Raw genomic sequence first — 15744 nt, forward strand, 5'->3', positions numbered from 1 at the left:
CGCTGTGAAAAGGACTAAGAAAGGGAAAGGCCGAAAGAAGTTCTACACCTGTAGCATAGATTTTGGGTCCACTGCATTTAAAAGATTCTTTACAAAAGCTGATCGCGCGCCCTTATCTGAAAATAATTCCAGTGAAGGGAGCTGATCACACTTTATAGTACTGAAAAGACAAAACATGCCTTGAGTAAAATAGCAACGTAGAGCACAAATCAGGCAATCTTGCAACACCAGTGGCAAATCAGGTAAAGACTTTCTGCTTGTGTGGGCATCGTACCCGTGACCATGACACACTGGCAGTCAGGACGAAGGCCGGAAGGAGCTTTGACCAATAGCATCAGTGAACCCATAAGTTGTAATATCCACCGCAGGAAACCAACGAAATCACTTACGATCCATACAGAGCTACAGACCCCAAGAGTTGCTAGGTTTAAGCAACAATGACAGAAGAATAATTCGCACACAATAACTATCTGATCGCCGCAAAACAGCCCAATGCTTAAATGCATATGAGCATGTTTAAAAATTGAGATGTTTTGGTTATAGAATTCTAATGCTTCTGGCTACACAATTGTAGCAATTATCATACACATTTTGATTAATCGACAACAGTATAATCTGGATCTGTCATATTGTTTTTTTCAGATTATCTTAGGGAGTTTCTAGCCTCTTAGAATGAAGTGGATAACAGATCCTCAAGTCACATCATGCTAGCAAAACCGTGGAAATATTCACAGATAATGGAAAACTGTGGAATAAGAGTATTTTTCAGAGTATTCATATTTAGTTCAAACACTTAAATACCAAAAGTTTACAAAGAAATAGCATTCTTCCCAAAAGACCCGAAAATAAAACTTAGTAAGACAAATCAGGATTATAAAAGAAAGAGAAACCTTGACTCCAGGTGTTTGACCCAAACAGCAGTGACCGTTGCACAAGGTACACTGGCAGGAGGACCGCAGGTAGGAACAGGCAAGCTCCGTCAAACACTGCAATACTGGAGCACTAAACAAAGAATACCCTCAACCCAGAGCGTCACAGCGTACAGACAAACAAAATTTCTGAAGCTAACTGTGGCCGAATGAAACAAACCTGATGACAAAGAGGAACATATGATATGTAGATAGCTACTAGTCAATTAAAACATAACCCTGAAGCTCATAGCATGCTTGTTTAGTGACAGAATGACTTGCAAAACCACAGAAAATATGTACCAGCCTTTTCGCAAATATGATCCACAAATCCCACTAAAGTCTCATTAATCAAGCTACCATTCCATGATTCAGTAAATAAATGCCTAAAAAACTGGCGGTACATATGTGTCAGTAGCATTCTGTAGAAGTAGAACTAAGAAAACCCTTCCATGGAAATGTTAGTTCATCTATTCAACAAGTAGGGGTTGGCATTGAGATGTGTTTATATGCCTAGCGGCCAAACTGGTTTAAGAATGTTCAGGGATATCAATTGATTTGAAAAATGTCCAAGGTGACCAAAGCTCTAAACTGGGGCTCATCATCTGATGGAGGCTAACTATATCATATTGTCTCTATCTCCTGGTAAAATGTATGCGGCTTTTTGGCTTACTCTGCTGGCACTCTGCAATGAAGTAACAGAAATACCTAGATAGAGAGCATCATTACATGCAACAATCCGTCAACCTAGAGTTGCAATATTTTAAAGAAGACATGAAGTGCATAACTGAATAGACAGATGCGCTAAATTTGAAACAAACAGTGGAACCAAGATGCAGAGCAATAGAAGAAAAATACCAAACTAATACTCCCTCCGTCCAGAAATAAGTCCTATACAAATCCACGTCACTTATTTCCGGACGGAGGGAGTACCAGATGCTGATGATAACATGGAGTGCATGTCAGGTAGAAAAGGTGGTAATCAGAGCCCCAAAAGAAACATCACATAGATATACTAAAACAGTATGATAAAAATGTATCGTTACCTTTGATAAGTTACATACCCACCAACTTTGGCTTATGGAGCGAAACCATCAAGTTATGTTACAGAACATAGAGACATTCCATGAATAACAATGTATAACCCATTAGAGTAAAGAAAAAAGGAGCTTCTTCTATGTTATGCAAAGATGAAATACAACTACTCCGTAGTTATTTTATGCTTGCTAGGAAAATTCAACAACTAAGAAATCATTAAGAAGCAAACACCAACTCGCATAAGATCAATTAAACACCTCAGGCTACAATGAGAAGCAGATTTGTACGGTTTCCTTGTAATCTCATATAAAAACCTTGATAGATTAATTAATACCCATGTACATAATAGGACATTATATCCCACCTAAGGATCATATCCTTTCGTACAATTAGCAATCCTACAAGCCCAACAATGAAATTCCAACTTTAACTACATCCCAACACATCATCAGAACAGATACTACACTGTACTTCCTCTAAAACATCCACCATAACACCCTTATGAGTTATGAAACGGAAATTTCAGCCCTGACAGAAGAAGAGAAAAGCAATCAGAACGTCGGAGAACAAAATGGATCAACACATCTGAATCCCTTCCTATTTGAATCTCCGCCATATTAGCAATCACCGCTGCATTAGAAAAAGATGCACCTTCAGAACCAAAGCAAATAAAAGAACCAAATAAAACTCACAAAAATCAAACGATCCCTTGTTCCTTACCTCCTCGATCTTGTACGAGTCCGGCGTGACACCCTTAAGGCACAATCCAGGGTACAGCGACTGCAATTCCAAAAGAAAGGAACTCGTATAAAAACGCAAAATTCAAATAAGAGAAACTTAGCAATTCGAGAGGCAGCCCCGATCCTTACGTCGAGCTGCCGCTGCACCGTGCGGGGGCGCTTCTTGGGCCGGCGCGGGGGCCGCGTCCCGCGGATCAACGCGAAGTCTCGGACGATCTCCTCCTTGGACAGCACAATGGAAAACCCCCGCTTCTTGGCCTCTGCAGGGCGCGCCGGCCCGTGCTCCGCGGCAGCATCGGCCGCGTCGTCCGGCCGCACCTTACGCGGCGCGGCGGTGGCGGAGCGGCGGGTGCGGAGGTTCCACGGCCGCTGAGGCGAACCGCCTCCGCTTCCGCCTACGCCACCGGTGTTACCGCGGGCTGCCGTCTCCTTGTCCGGGGACGGGGTATCGGGAGCCGTGAGCGGAGGCGACGAGGCGGGGTTCTTGGAGCAGCGGAGGAGGCGGTGGGTGCCCCAGCTGAGCGTGGGGAAGGAGAAGCTGTGGAGCCGGGTGCGGTGCGCCGGCGCGGGGGGCGGGGAATCGGACGGAGGCGACGAGGGATTGGCGACGGTGCGGTGGTGGTGGTGGTTGTCGTCGTCTGCCATGAGGACCATATGAGGTGTAGCCGCCTGTCCTAGCGCGTGGATGAAGAGAGACGGGGCGAGAGAGATAGAGGGAAGGAAGGGGGCGGAAGGAAGGAAGCGAGGAAGCCGAGACCGGGGGGGGATGAGGACTGCGGGGAGAGAGGAGAGGCCGAGAGGGTCAGATTTTTAAAACGGGGAAAGAAAGGGGAGTTTTCTTTTCGTTGCCTTTGGATTTTCGTCTTGGACTTCTGGGCCTCTCTCGGCTTCGGACGGAGAGCGGTGCGGCGCGGGTCGATGTGGCGTTGGCTCTGGCTTCCTCGGTTTTCTCTCGCCCCCGTCGGGTGCGGGGTGTTGTGGAGCGAACGAAACGGACGTGCTGGCCTCACGTGTTGGCGGGTTACCATCGGGCCGCCGCCATCGGGACGGAGGCAGCGCAGGGGGGCCCAGCCCACCATGCTCCGTGCTTCTTTTTCTTGCCCAACGGAGTACATGACATGACACATAAAGCGGTAGACTAAGAGGATATTATGCAAACGACAGCGACAAGGAATTTAGAATTTTCAGGTTCTTTGTTCGGCGGCATGAGTGAATCTTAACGTTTTCACCGGCACCCGTGAATGTCAGCGTCAACCGACCCCCTCGCGCGTCTTCCCCATCGCCCAACCCTAGCGGGCCTCTCCCCTGCCGCTGCCGCTCCTCCCTCACCCCACCTCCTTTCCCCTGCTGCCGCCGCTCCTCCCCCGCCCCGCCTCCTCCTCACCGCTAGCAGTCTTCCTCATCTCCCCCGCAACCGCCGCCCCGGCTTCGGAGCCACACCATCGTCCGGCAAGGAGGCTGCTGCTGCTGCTCCGTCCGGCGAGGTTGCTGCTGTTGGATCGAGCACGAGCAGGAGCGCGTCGGCGTTTTTTCGATTTCTTCCAATCTGTGTAGCTTGATCAATCGAGATGCGATTGTGCCTTCGTTTCTTCCTGTGAGTCACGGGTTCTTGATCTTTATTGCTAGACCTTCTCCCCATCGAGCTTCATCTTGTTAATCCTATCTCCACTCCAGTCGCTAGCCTAAGAACAGGGTCAGATTCTTGTGGAAATCAAGTAGTGCAAGAATGAATGTATGCATTTGATATGCAAGGAACTTTTACGTGGAAGTGTTATAAATGAATGTATGAACCAAATTAGATGCAAGAAATTTTTGTGCAGATGAACAAGTTTCAAGCTGAATCTGTTGATGTTATTTTGGTTGGGTTGATGGAACAATGTTGATTGGCAATTAAACACAGCACAAATGACTTGGGCAATATTGACTTTTCCTATTTAGAATAGGTTACGAACTGAAATTCCAGAAGTAAAAAAGAAGGGAATGTAACATTTTTCTATGGCTTTTTTGGACAGCCGCTTGTGTGAGAAATTCAGCTGAAGCCGGCTTCTAGAGAAGTTCGAGCCGTAGAGAAGGGGGCCTTTACAGTTTTTGCCAGTTCCAAAGCACCCGGTCACACGTCTTTTTAACTAGTGTCCCGTGCGTTGCTACGGTTCTCATAAGTTTATTGAGGACGGATTGGTTTGTTTGTTGTCTTATGCGTGAATTTTTTTGGTTTATTTATTGCCCCATGTGTAGTATTTATTGGCTCAAGTGGTTTACATGTTGAAAAAAAATGTTTATGGGGTTAGTGAGGGGAATAGATAGTGGAGTATATAATTTACCTAGTGACATACAAAGGTAATATATCTATAGTTGTGTGTATCGATTGATGTAGAGACTAATAGAATCTTACTGACTATCTATAGTTGTATAGTCGTGTACACTCATTTTCAAAAAAAGAAAAAGAAAAAAAGTAATATATCTACTAATAGAATCTTACTGACCATCAATGTGATGTTTCTCATCTCAATCTTGTCCACATGGCCATGTGGAGGAAATATTTTAAGACATGAAATTTATTAATTGATCTGTTTTCGAAAGTTTTTGATGATAATTGTGATTTCCTTTAGGTAAATTACATATTATTAATAAAATTTATTATTGGTCAATTTCTTGCCTTAATAATTGAAACTGAATACACAACATTTGGAGTATGTTGTATAAATGGTTTGAAGTCAAACATTCCAGATATACTACCTCCGTTTCATAATTCTTGTCTCATATTTGCCCAAAAATGGACTTATCTATTTCTAAAAAGCAGACACATGTAATATTTCGACAAGAATTATGAAACGGAGGAAGTATATTGAAGCACGACACGTGCAAATACCAAAATGAACATAAATCACTTAAAATAGATCTGGATTTGACCATTGACGGTTGAAAAGCTAATCAAGGTTGCATACATAAAGACGATGTGGACATCATCACGCATCACCCAGCTTACCAGCGACGGTGCTCCCCTCCACCATGAGCACCTCCAAATCCTCTCGGAACTTCTTGGCGCTGGAAACCTGGTCGTTGTCCACCTGCTGAATCATCTGCTCCAAGCCGGAAAGAGCATCGTTCGCCTTCTTCCTTTCGGCCTCAATCTTACGGCGCTTCACGTACAAGCATTCTTCGAGCAGGTTCTTCGCGTTGACCCTGTCCCTGTTCTCCGCGTCCTGTGCCATGTACTCCGCTGCCTCCTCGGCCATCCTCTCGATCTCCTGCTTGCTCAGCTGGCCTTTGTCCATGAACTTCATCTGGTTCGCATTCTTGGTCGCCCTGTCCCTCGCGTTCACCGTCATGACTCCGTCTGCATCGATGTCAAAGCACACCGAAACCTGGCGTTCGCTGCCCCCGCGTTGTGTTCCACGATGGACGGCAGAAAGCTTGAGCTCGCCGAGCAAGCTGTTCTCCCTTGCGATGGGGTTCTCGCCTTCAAACACCGGGATAACGACACTCGTCGGCTCTTGAGAATGGAGGGCAATAATCTGCTCCCTTCTGATGGGAATGGTGCTATTCTTGGGGATGATCACGGCCATGGCACCGCCGGCCGCCTCCACGCCGAGCGAGCGCGGCGTGGTGTCGGACAGGATCAGGTCCAGCAAGTCACTGTCGGGCACGCGGCTGACTACGGCAGCGGCGAGAATGGCAGCGCCGCGCGCCACGGCTTCCTCGGGGTTGATGTCTTTGCGGAGGAGCTCTTTCCCATCAAAAAGATCCCGAAGCATACGCCGCAGGCAAGGGATTCGGGTTGACCCGCCGACGAGGACGACGTCGTGCACGTTGCTCCTGTCGAGCTTGGCGTCGCTGAGGCACTTCTTCACAGGCTCCATGCACCTGCAGAAGAGGTCCGTGTTGAGGTCCTCGAACTGATCCCGGGTGATGGTCGTGCGGAAGTCGACGCCCTCGAGCAGGCAGTCGATTTCGATGGGGGCCCAGGTACTTGACGAGAGCGTCCTCTTCGCCTGCTCGCACGCCGCCCTCAGCCTCACCAGAGCCCTCGCGCTGCGGCCGACGTCTTCTTTCCCGTACTCTGTCTTCAGCTGTTCGACGAAATGCTCGACCATGCGCCCGTCGAAATCCTCGCCGCCGAGGTGGGCGTCGCCGGCTGTTGCCTCGACGGCGATCTTGCCGGCGGAGATCGTCAGGAGTGCCGCGCTGGTGTGACCGCCCCCAAGGTCAAAGACGACCACGTTCTTCGTCTCCGTGCCACTTTCGTGGAAGAGGCCGTAGTACGCGACGGCGGCGGCCACGGGCTCGTGGACGACGCCGAGGACGTCGAGGCCCGCGACGGCGAAGGCGTCCTTGGTGGCGCGCCGCTGGAGGACGTCGAAGGACACGGGGACCGTGACCACGGCGTTCGTGACGGTGCCTCCGAGGTAGGACTCAGCGTCCCTCTTTATCTTTACGAGCAGCATGGCTGCGATCTCCTCCCCGGCGAGCAGCTTCTGCCTGCGTCTGTGGCTCGCGGCGATCATTGGCTTGTCGCCGCGGCCGGCGACGACCTTGAATGGCCATAGATTCATGTCGGACCGCACGGACGCGTCGCTGAATCTCCTTCCCGGCAGTCGCTTAGCACCTAGCAGTAGTAACACACAAAGCAGTCGGTGTGCAGTCACGCAAATGGGTCGCGGCCATTGAAGACGGGGAAATGTACGTACAAACTGAGAAAAGGATCTAGTACTAATAGACTTACCGGAGACGGTGTTAGTGGGGTTCCGGGCGGCCTGGTTCAGGGCCGCCTCGCCGACGAGGAGGCTCTCCGTATCCGAGAACGCGACGCAGGACGGCGTTGTCCGGCTGCCTTGTTCGTTGATTATGATCTCCACGCGGCCGTGCCGGTGCCGGTACACGCCGACGCAAGACCACGAAGTCCCGAGGTCGATGCCTATCGCAATCGTGCCGCCCTCCTGCTGATCACCCGTCCCCGTCATCCTGAGAACCGCCGGAGGGAGCTGAAGCGATGGATGAACTTGCCAGCGATCCAGTGGAAAAGCCGAACGAGCTGCTAATGCGACTAATAAAGGACGATGTGGGGAGGTAAGCCGAAAAGGTGGGTAGTCAATTTGCGCCTCGGGCTTTCGAAGCTCGTATGATCCAGTTAAGAATATTGTGGTTAAAGTATTGTGCTAACAAAACCAAATACGCCAATTAAAATTTGTATGACGGTGTACGCCTTTCTATTTCAGTAGCAAAGCACAAGTACTGTACTGAAACACGTCTGTGTAGAAATGCTTTTAGGTGGAGCCTCCGGCTTAAATCTTTGTTGTACGAGTGCTCGTGGTTTGCCATTTCGCAGAAAAAGACTGCTTGACACTCGGTTTCCATTTCGCAGAAAAAAGAGTGCTGACCGATTGCCTGTCTACACTGACACGTGGTGGACAACACGCCGCACGGCCGCTTTTACATGTAGTGGAGCTGCACAAATGCATATCACCCGCCGTCACAGAAGATCTGTGAAACTTGGCACGAAATGGTAAACAGTGAACTCAATTCATAGGACGTCATGAGGCTGACCAATCATATGGGCTCGGGCTTCCATGGTGGTTTGTACTAGTACTGCCACTGCGCCCTCAATATGCCGCGTTGTTTTCTTGTGGGTGCTTGAAACTTTGAATGCTTGATCATGGTTATATACCAGCTGTCATGCTTAACTAGTAGAGGTCATAGCCATAATGAGGAGTACCTCGTCGATGACGAACGTTTTTAGAAGTGTACTGCTGTTCTGTTACTCCCACGCTTTCACGATAACATGAGCAGAAGAATATTGTATTATCCCCTCAGTGTTAGCTCTGTTTGGTTGGGATTAAAACTGTTTTTTAACTTTTGACTTATAATTCACAAAAGCACCTTGACTTTTGACTTATAATTCACAAAAGCACCTAAATAGTTGTTTTTGACTTTGGCATTTTACTTATACCATCATCTAACAATATCAAGTCAAATGTCAAAAACCAAAACCGAAAGCATCTAATTTGGTGCTTTTGTGGCTTATAATCCAAAAGTCAGAAAGCAGTTTTAAACCCAACTAAACAGGGCCTTATAATAATATGAGCCACGCACGCGTACCCAAATTTTCAATTTGACTAATTAAATATGTATGTTTTCTAAAAAAAGTACACCATTAATTTCGTTATCGAAAAACTTTCTAATGATATATTTTTTTAATTACTCACTTCGTCCAACAAAAGATGTCTCAAATTTGTTTGGATGTATCTAGGCATGATTTAGTGTACAGATGCATTCAAATTTCGTCAAAGTTGAGACATCTTTGGTTGGACGGAGAAAAATATTTAATTTATATTTAGTTAGCTAAAATGACGATCTGACAAACAAATGCTCCGTATTCTAGAAAAAGAGCAAACAAATGCTCCAACTGCCAAACGTATCTGACAAGCGAGCCCTACCGGTCAGCCAGCCTTTGTTGCGCAAACCAATTCTAGCGGCAATTTTATCATTTTATGCCACGAACATCTAGATCTCGACGAGGGAAACCTACTCAAAATTTACCACTATCGAGTTCCATGACCGTTGTTCTGCGACCTACAACGCGAGCTTGAAAAAAAAATCTACAGTTGAAGAAGAGCCTCTTTTGGAGCTTCGTACGTACAATGATAATGCCGCATCATGGGTGTCCCACGTTAACCCCCAAACAGGTGGCGGGGTCCAAGGATCAAAAAAACGACCCAACCAACCACCTCCCTCCCTCTCCTCGGATCCGAGCACGACGCTCACGCGGCTGCAACTACGCCTACTACGGTACAGACCAGACGAGACGGGCCAAACCCCTCGAGCAGCAACACAGCTGCACAAATATGCTGCGAAGAAAAGAAAGAAAGGCTAAAAGCAAGCAACGAACTGGGAAAGGCGCAACTCTTGTGCTGCACCGCAACCGTGGTCACGAAACCATGCAACCCGAGAGACGGAGAAAGAGATGGAGCACAATACTGGCAAATTAGGCAGGATAGCATGGCGAACCTAGATGTATTAAGAGTATTGATAACAACACACGACCACAGACTACTGTACATGAAAGAGACACAGAGAAAGAGAGAGGAAGACATAGAATAAAGCAAGCACTGCTCAGATTTTAAAGCAGGAAATCAATGTTAAAAGATGCGACATACTCGTAGGAAGCAATACCTATCAACTCAACTAATCCTAGTTACATTTATCTTTTTTTTGGTGACCCAAGGAATGGTAGTAGGGCTGGTAGCGGCCGGCGGGGGTTGCTAGTCGTCGGGGACCCGGTAGGCGTCGGCGGTGATCTCGGTCAGCCACAGCCCCGGGAACAGCGACTGCATCACGAGACAATCGCTAGTGTTATTCTTAGCTGGATCATCAGTACTCTACTATAAATTGTTGTTATTGGACACAAGATTTGATTAGATTATTAGTATCAGTACTACTACTCCTATTATACGAAGAGACTAAAAGCGTATCGAGAGTATAATTAAATAAGTAATTTTTTTGTACTAATTAGGTGATTAGGGAGACGAGGGGCAGGATGGGGAATTGGCCTTACATCGAGCTGCCGCTGCACGATGCGCGACCGCTTCCGAGGCCGCCGCCGTGGCCGGGCGCCGGTCAAGGCGTAGATGTCCTCCTCGATCTCCTCCGCCTCCAGCGCGAGCGCGAACGGGGCGCGCTCGCCGTCGTCCCGCGCCGTACCGGCCGCCGCGGTCGTCGTCGCTTGCGCCGCCGCCGCCGCCGCGCTCCCGCGGGCTGATGGACGACGCTTCCGCTCCCTCAGGGTCCACGGCATGCTGGCAGCGGCCACCACGGCCGCAGCGGCGTCCTGCGGTGGAGCCGGGGGCGGCGGCGGCGGCGGCGGGAGCGGAGGCTTGGGCTCCGCCGGCGCAGGCGACCGGTGGGACTTGTGCGCCTGGGGCAGGCGAAGGCGGTCGGCGGCGTCATGGAGGTGGCCCATGAGCTTGGCCCGGAGATCTTCCAGCCCGGCGTCGTAAGGCTCCTCGTCCGCGGCGCTCGCGTCGCCGCCGCGTCGGTGGGACGACGACGTCGAGGAGCGGCGTCGATCGCGGGAGGCCCCGGAGACGGCTGGCAGCAGGGAAGGCACGCGGCTGCCACGAGGCGGCGGCACCCACGGCTTCAGGTGGTGCGACGACGGCGTGGCCGGCGTCTTTGCCCTCGGATCCGCGGCGGCCGCCATGGTCGCGGTCGTCCGCGGCCCCGTGCCGCACGAGGCAGAGGCGCACACGCACGGTCGGTCGGCGCGGCTCCCCCGCCGCACAAGGCAGAGGCGCAGCGCACGGTCGGCTTAGAGGGTCGGCGGCGGAGGAGGCAAGCGAGATAGGCGAAGGGTGGGAGGCGAGGAGCGATAGAGAGAGTCTTCGCGTTTTGTTACTGGGGCATACTACTACGGCGATGGGTCGTGCCGTGCGGCGTTGGTGTGCGTCGGGGGGAGCGGACCGAGGGCAGCTTAGGTAATTCGCGGGGCAGCCGGGCTCGTGCAGGGCCACGAGACGAGACCACCCCGAGGGATAAAAATCACTTGATCCAGGCCGCCCGAGCCTCTCTTGGTTACGTCCGCCTGACAGCCACAACGGTGGCTCGGATCACGTCGGCGCGGCGCCACCCTGCCGAGATTTGTTTATGCTGCACGAGTTGGCCTGCTCCTCAGCCGGTGGTCTGCAACGGGCGGTGGGAGTACGGCAAGGGTGCCCGCTGGCTCTCCGCACCAGGTGGTCCGACGCAGTAGATCCTGGCCTCCTGGGGGACGGGGCTGCACGTAACACGTCGGCTGCCCACTTGGCATAGACTATGCTAGTGGTAAAGGTACGGTACTATGGACAGATCATGGATGTTACTCCATTTGATGATCTGAGCACGTACCACGTAGTACCGGGGTAAACCAGGAATTAGCGGCGGGTACGACCAAATAAATGACTGCGCTCGATCGCAACACATTTTGCGTGTGTGCAGATTAGGAGATCGCTAGCTTTACTTGCAGGAATTAATTGGCGCGAGACGAACGGCGTTGTCACGTTAGTGTGAAGCATCAACCAACCGCAGCACTGTGCGAAAAAAAGTTCGCTTCTCTACGGATCAACTGTGGGTTATGATAGCGCCAGCTATACGCTGATCGTTCGGAACGAAAGAGAATTCATTTTTTTTCTTCTTCTATGGGTGATATCGACGTTAGGCTTTTCCTCACACAAACAAAATGAAAAACAATTGGGAACGTAAACAAGTGGATGGTGACACATTTAAAAGATGCAAATTTCCTGCGAGCTGACACGCCTCATCTTCTCATCTTTCCACCCGTCGTCGGAGCACGCCGTCAAGCTAAGACCGAACGGCTGATGGCGGCGGCAATGCCTCTGAAAGAAAATAGTTATTCACGTCGCTTGCCTTTCATTACAAAATATGTGTCCCGGGAGAAAATAAATCTATTTTGGTGCTTAACCAAAACTCTCAGCACCAATTAAACCTTTTACACACAGAATACACAAAAACTTATAACCACTCAAGGGGCTTCTAACTTCAAATTTTGGAAAACAAATCCACTAGAAACATGTGTTAACGGAGCACCTTTCAGTTACTCACTGAAGCATTTGGCTATGTGTTGTTGCACCTCTTGCTTAAAACAGGGAAAATAAAGGAGGTTGGGAGGGTGGAGAGTGCGTAAAGACGAGGGAGTTTACATAATAAATAAAATATCAAAGCTGGATTAAAAGCTCACACCTAATACTGAGATTGAGGCTTTAATTTTCGGTTCATGAATTGTGTTGTGTTCAGGTTATTCTTATAACCTATTAAGAAAAAAACTATGAAATAATCAGCGTCATAAGCCAATAATATAGTAATCTAACTAACTCCTAAAATAGACAAGAAAATACCACTTGCAACATGGATGCATATATTTATTCAGGTCTGCCAAACAGTAGCGGACCCAGGTTTTCAATATCGGGTGAGATAAACACTGTGTTTCTAATATTGGGTGGGGCAAATACACTGCGGTTCTATTTTTTCCTAATTTTTTCCGATAATTTTTAGTTGGAATAAAGGGTTTTAAAAATTATTGGGTGGGGCATATGCCCCACCCAATAAGCAGACTGGATCCGCCCTTGCTGCCAAACAAGAATCGATTTCAAACACCTTTTTTTGTGCATATTACACCAAAAGCTTCTAACCAAATGATAAGCTTTTAAAAATAAATTTGACCAAGATTACTATAATTCACCTTGAAAAAAATAAATCAAACGACAGTCTCACCGCACTATTAGTTGGAAGTAGGAAAAGCTCGAGGTCCCAAAAGTTTAGGAGAAATAGGCGGTTGCCAGTTTTGCCATGCATGTTGAAAGGTCTTTAAAACCTGAGGTATATTGGGTACTAATGCCCTAAAGTCCCAAATTGACAAACCAAAATATCATGGGAAAGGTAATTAAAAAACAACTGTGTCACAATGTTCAATTCCATCATCTATCCACAACTAAAGGAAAAGAATCGATTGTGAACAGAAAACACATGATACACATGATATTGTCCAATCTAGATTAGAATTTCATAATGGGAAAGTAAATTTGGTAAGTAACACTCCACCACATCCCCCCCCATGTATGTAATTCACGTGCACGTTCCCAAAAAAAAAGTCTCAAGTTTAGTACAACTTTGTACTGGCTTTGTAAAAATCTAAGAAACTTTTTATGAATCAGAGGGAGTATCAATTTTCAAAATAAGTGGTAAAAAAAATGGAATCCACTCAAGTACTCATTGTTGTATCTGGGCCTTTGGTAGTTTGGTTTATCAAGTTGCTGCTTGAATTTAGATTTGAATTTTTGAGGCACAGTGAGGCAGTGCATGCCAAAGTGCCGGTCGAACTCATATATGCCTCTTTTAAACAAGCACGACTCAGGAGTATCATACACGTGAACGGCAAAGCTATCGTCATCAAGCAACGACCCCTCTGCCTGATTTGCCATGTAGCATCACCTTTTCAGCCAAGCACAGCTTAGGGCGGTCCTTTCCGCAAAAGAAACCAATTTCATTCTTTCGCGGAGATGAATAAAACCAATTAATCAACGACGTCGTCACGTACATCGATCACCACAATTAAATGGGGCTAATTAAAAAACCTAACCCGAGGAATCATCCTCCTCCTTTTTGCCGTGTACGGTGCAGGAGTACCTCGTCTTCATGGGGCCTGCGTGTACAAGTTGCCGTGTGTCAGCATCAGATTGCGTCGTCAACAGTTCACCCCGACGAGGGAATTGTGATCACCCAGAGAGGATCGATGATGACACGTCGCCGGGTAAGATTTGCATGGCCCATCGATCATTTCGCTCCGTGCTCCCTACGTTTGTTTGCTTACGACCCAACGGGGCCGTCACGCGCGGCGTCCTCCACTGCTCGGTCTCGTGGCAAGTCGCCGTGCCCGTGCTAGATTTCAGGGAACGGACCTGATGCTGCCCGTCGGAGACTTTGGGAGTTTGCGGTGCGGGGCCGTGGCCACTTTTGTGTTATTAGATTGGTCAAGGACAGCAGCCAGCAGGTGCGTGGATTTCTTCGGTCACCGAGTACCGTGTCTAGTCTAGTTCTTTTTTCTTTCCCGGAGAGAGGACGGTCAGCGAATTTGCAAAATACGGACGCGTGCGGCTCCTTGATGAAAAATCAAAACGCCAACGGGTCCAACGTGCGCTCAAAAGCTGCCGCGGCGGCGCCAGCATTGCTCCGTGACCGGCCAGAGCACGTAGGCCGCGGCGACGAGCCGGAGTAAAATCCATGAAGCTGTCCTGCGCCGGATCTATTTGCCGCCCGGGGTACAGGTGAGGTGGTTTCGCCTTAATTTATGTTGGACATGTCAAGCTTGAGAGCTCGGTGAAACAAAGGGATAGTTGAATAATCTTTCTCTCACGTGGACATCAATACATCATCGTCCACGTATGCACAGGATCGCGTCAAGGACGCCATGAGAGCACACGTCAATATATCTAGAACCGAACATCATGACTCTGTCAAATCTCATAAAAGAAACAGCCAACAGGTGGCAGTTCCGGGAAGGACCCCAACAAGGATTCCGTGGACCAGAAACGACCGGTTTTATCCCGACCTAGTTTTTCTTTCGTTATACGAGGAGCATACAACTCGATTTCGTTAGTTTTTTCTTTAAAAGAGGCATAAAAAAACGTCTCTGCGTCAAAATGCATGCATCGTTTTTTAATTTATTTAACAAGTAGAACAAAATAAAAATAGATTGATCAACCCCAAGCCACATGCTATACTTACAAGCCGGGTAAAAGAACGGCCATTAACGTAGTATGTCATGACCGCACACCACCATCCAGCAACCAAATACAGAGGTCATATCAGGGCACAACCGATCAAGCAAATTCTTAACATGTGTTGTATGTGCACGCTCTAGAACCTGCCGTCACCGTCTTCTGCTAACCCATCTTCAGGACAATGATCAAAGCATTGAATTTGCCAGACTTAGTATCGACGATGCAAACCAAAATCACCGACCAGCAAGCGTTTAGTAGCGTTCGCTGACCAAAGTCCGTGCATCCGCAAATATAGCGTTCTTCCAACAACGCCCCCAAAGGAGAGAGTGACGCCACCAATGCCGCCGCCGACCAATCCGAGGACTTACCCATACACAAGGTTAAAAGGGTATGGTAACTCTAGGATTTACCCATACACGTCTTATAAACGAGGACCAACCTCTCTCACACCGCTCCTCTCTGCCCTCAATAATTCACATGTTTCAACTCAAATTGAAAACTTTCCAATTTCTACTAAAATAGTTGAAGCTTTCATCCTCAAGAACATTAACTTCCAACCAAAAATTTAGACGACCTTCAACTATACCCGAACCAAACTTGCCACAAATTTTGACGAAACTAACTTTGAACTCCAAGGAGCCGGGAGCCCAATAATTAGCAGTTTGGGTAAGTTAAATGTTCCTGCGGTATTACAAAGTGGCAACTAAATTGTTTTAGGTGGTGTACCTGGTCATGCATGCTTTTTTCTAACAAGAGCACAAGAAAAGACGCACTACATACCCTAGGAGT

General features: G+C 48.4%; 3 protein-coding genes across 3 annotated transcripts; all 3 read right to left on the reverse strand.

The window, feature by feature from the left end:
• Positions 1–2235: 2235 nt before the first annotated feature.
• LOC100836244 (ras/Rap GTPase-activating protein SynGAP) lies at positions 2236–3501 on the reverse strand. The gene is made up of 3 exons (XM_003566958.4): positions 2816–3501; positions 2667–2726; positions 2236–2576 (listed from the first exon to the last, which is right to left on the reverse strand). Exons 1-3 carry the CDS (start codon positions 3338–3340, stop codon positions 2571–2573), a joined length of 591 nt encoding a protein of 196 aa, XP_003567006.2. The 5' UTR covers positions 3341–3501; the 3' UTR covers positions 2236–2570.
• Positions 3502–5470: 1969 nt separating this feature from the next.
• On the reverse strand, positions 5471–8809 carry LOC100836549 (heat shock cognate 70 kDa protein). Its single transcript, XM_003566959.3, has 2 exons — positions 7410–8809; positions 5471–7292 (listed from the first exon to the last, which is right to left on the reverse strand). The coding sequence occupies exons 1-2, from the start codon at positions 7645–7647 to the stop codon at positions 5653–5655; spliced, it is 1878 nt and encodes a 625-aa protein (XP_003567007.1). The 5' UTR covers positions 7648–8809; the 3' UTR covers positions 5471–5652.
• Positions 8810–9668: 859 nt separating this feature from the next.
• Positions 9669–11276, reverse strand: LOC100846507 (formin-like protein 15). Its single transcript, XM_003569541.4, has 2 exons — positions 10239–11276; positions 9669–10011 (listed from the first exon to the last, which is right to left on the reverse strand). The coding sequence occupies exons 1-2, from the start codon at positions 10881–10883 to the stop codon at positions 9946–9948; spliced, it is 711 nt and encodes a 236-aa protein (XP_003569589.1). The 5' UTR covers positions 10884–11276; the 3' UTR covers positions 9669–9945.
• Positions 11277–15744: the final 4468 nt, after the last annotated feature.

This window comes from Brachypodium distachyon, chromosome 2 (genome assembly GCF_000005505.3).
Source record: "Brachypodium distachyon strain Bd21 chromosome 2, Brachypodium_distachyon_v3.0, whole genome shotgun sequence".
In the NCBI taxonomy this organism is placed as follows: Eukaryota; Viridiplantae; Streptophyta; class Magnoliopsida; order Poales; family Poaceae; genus Brachypodium; species Brachypodium distachyon.

Bases quoted from the DNA above. Each gene is read 5' to 3' on its own strand.
- LOC100836244 (XM_003566958.4), bottom strand. From the start codon at position 3,340: ATGGTCCTCATGGCAGACGACGACAACCACCACCACCACCGCACCGTC. The intron at 2,727-2,815 runs GTAAGGATCGGG...TTGGAATTGCAG, and splicing joins CGGTGCAGCGGCAGCTCGAC to TCGCTGTACCCTGGATTGTG.
- LOC100836549 (XM_003566959.3), bottom strand. From the start codon at position 7,647: ATGACGGGGACGGGTGATCAGCAGGAGGGCGGCACGATTGCGATAGGC. The intron at 7,293-7,409 runs GTAAGTCTATTA...TACTACTGCTAG, and splicing joins CCCCACTAACACCGTCTCCG to GTGCTAAGCGACTGCCGGGA.
- LOC100846507 (XM_003569541.4), bottom strand. From the start codon at position 10,883: ATGGCGGCCGCCGCGGATCCGAGGGCAAAGACGCCGGCCACGCCGTCG. The intron at 10,012-10,238 runs GTAAGGCCAATT...CTCGTGATGCAG, and splicing joins TCGTGCAGCGGCAGCTCGAT to TCGCTGTTCCCGGGGCTGTG.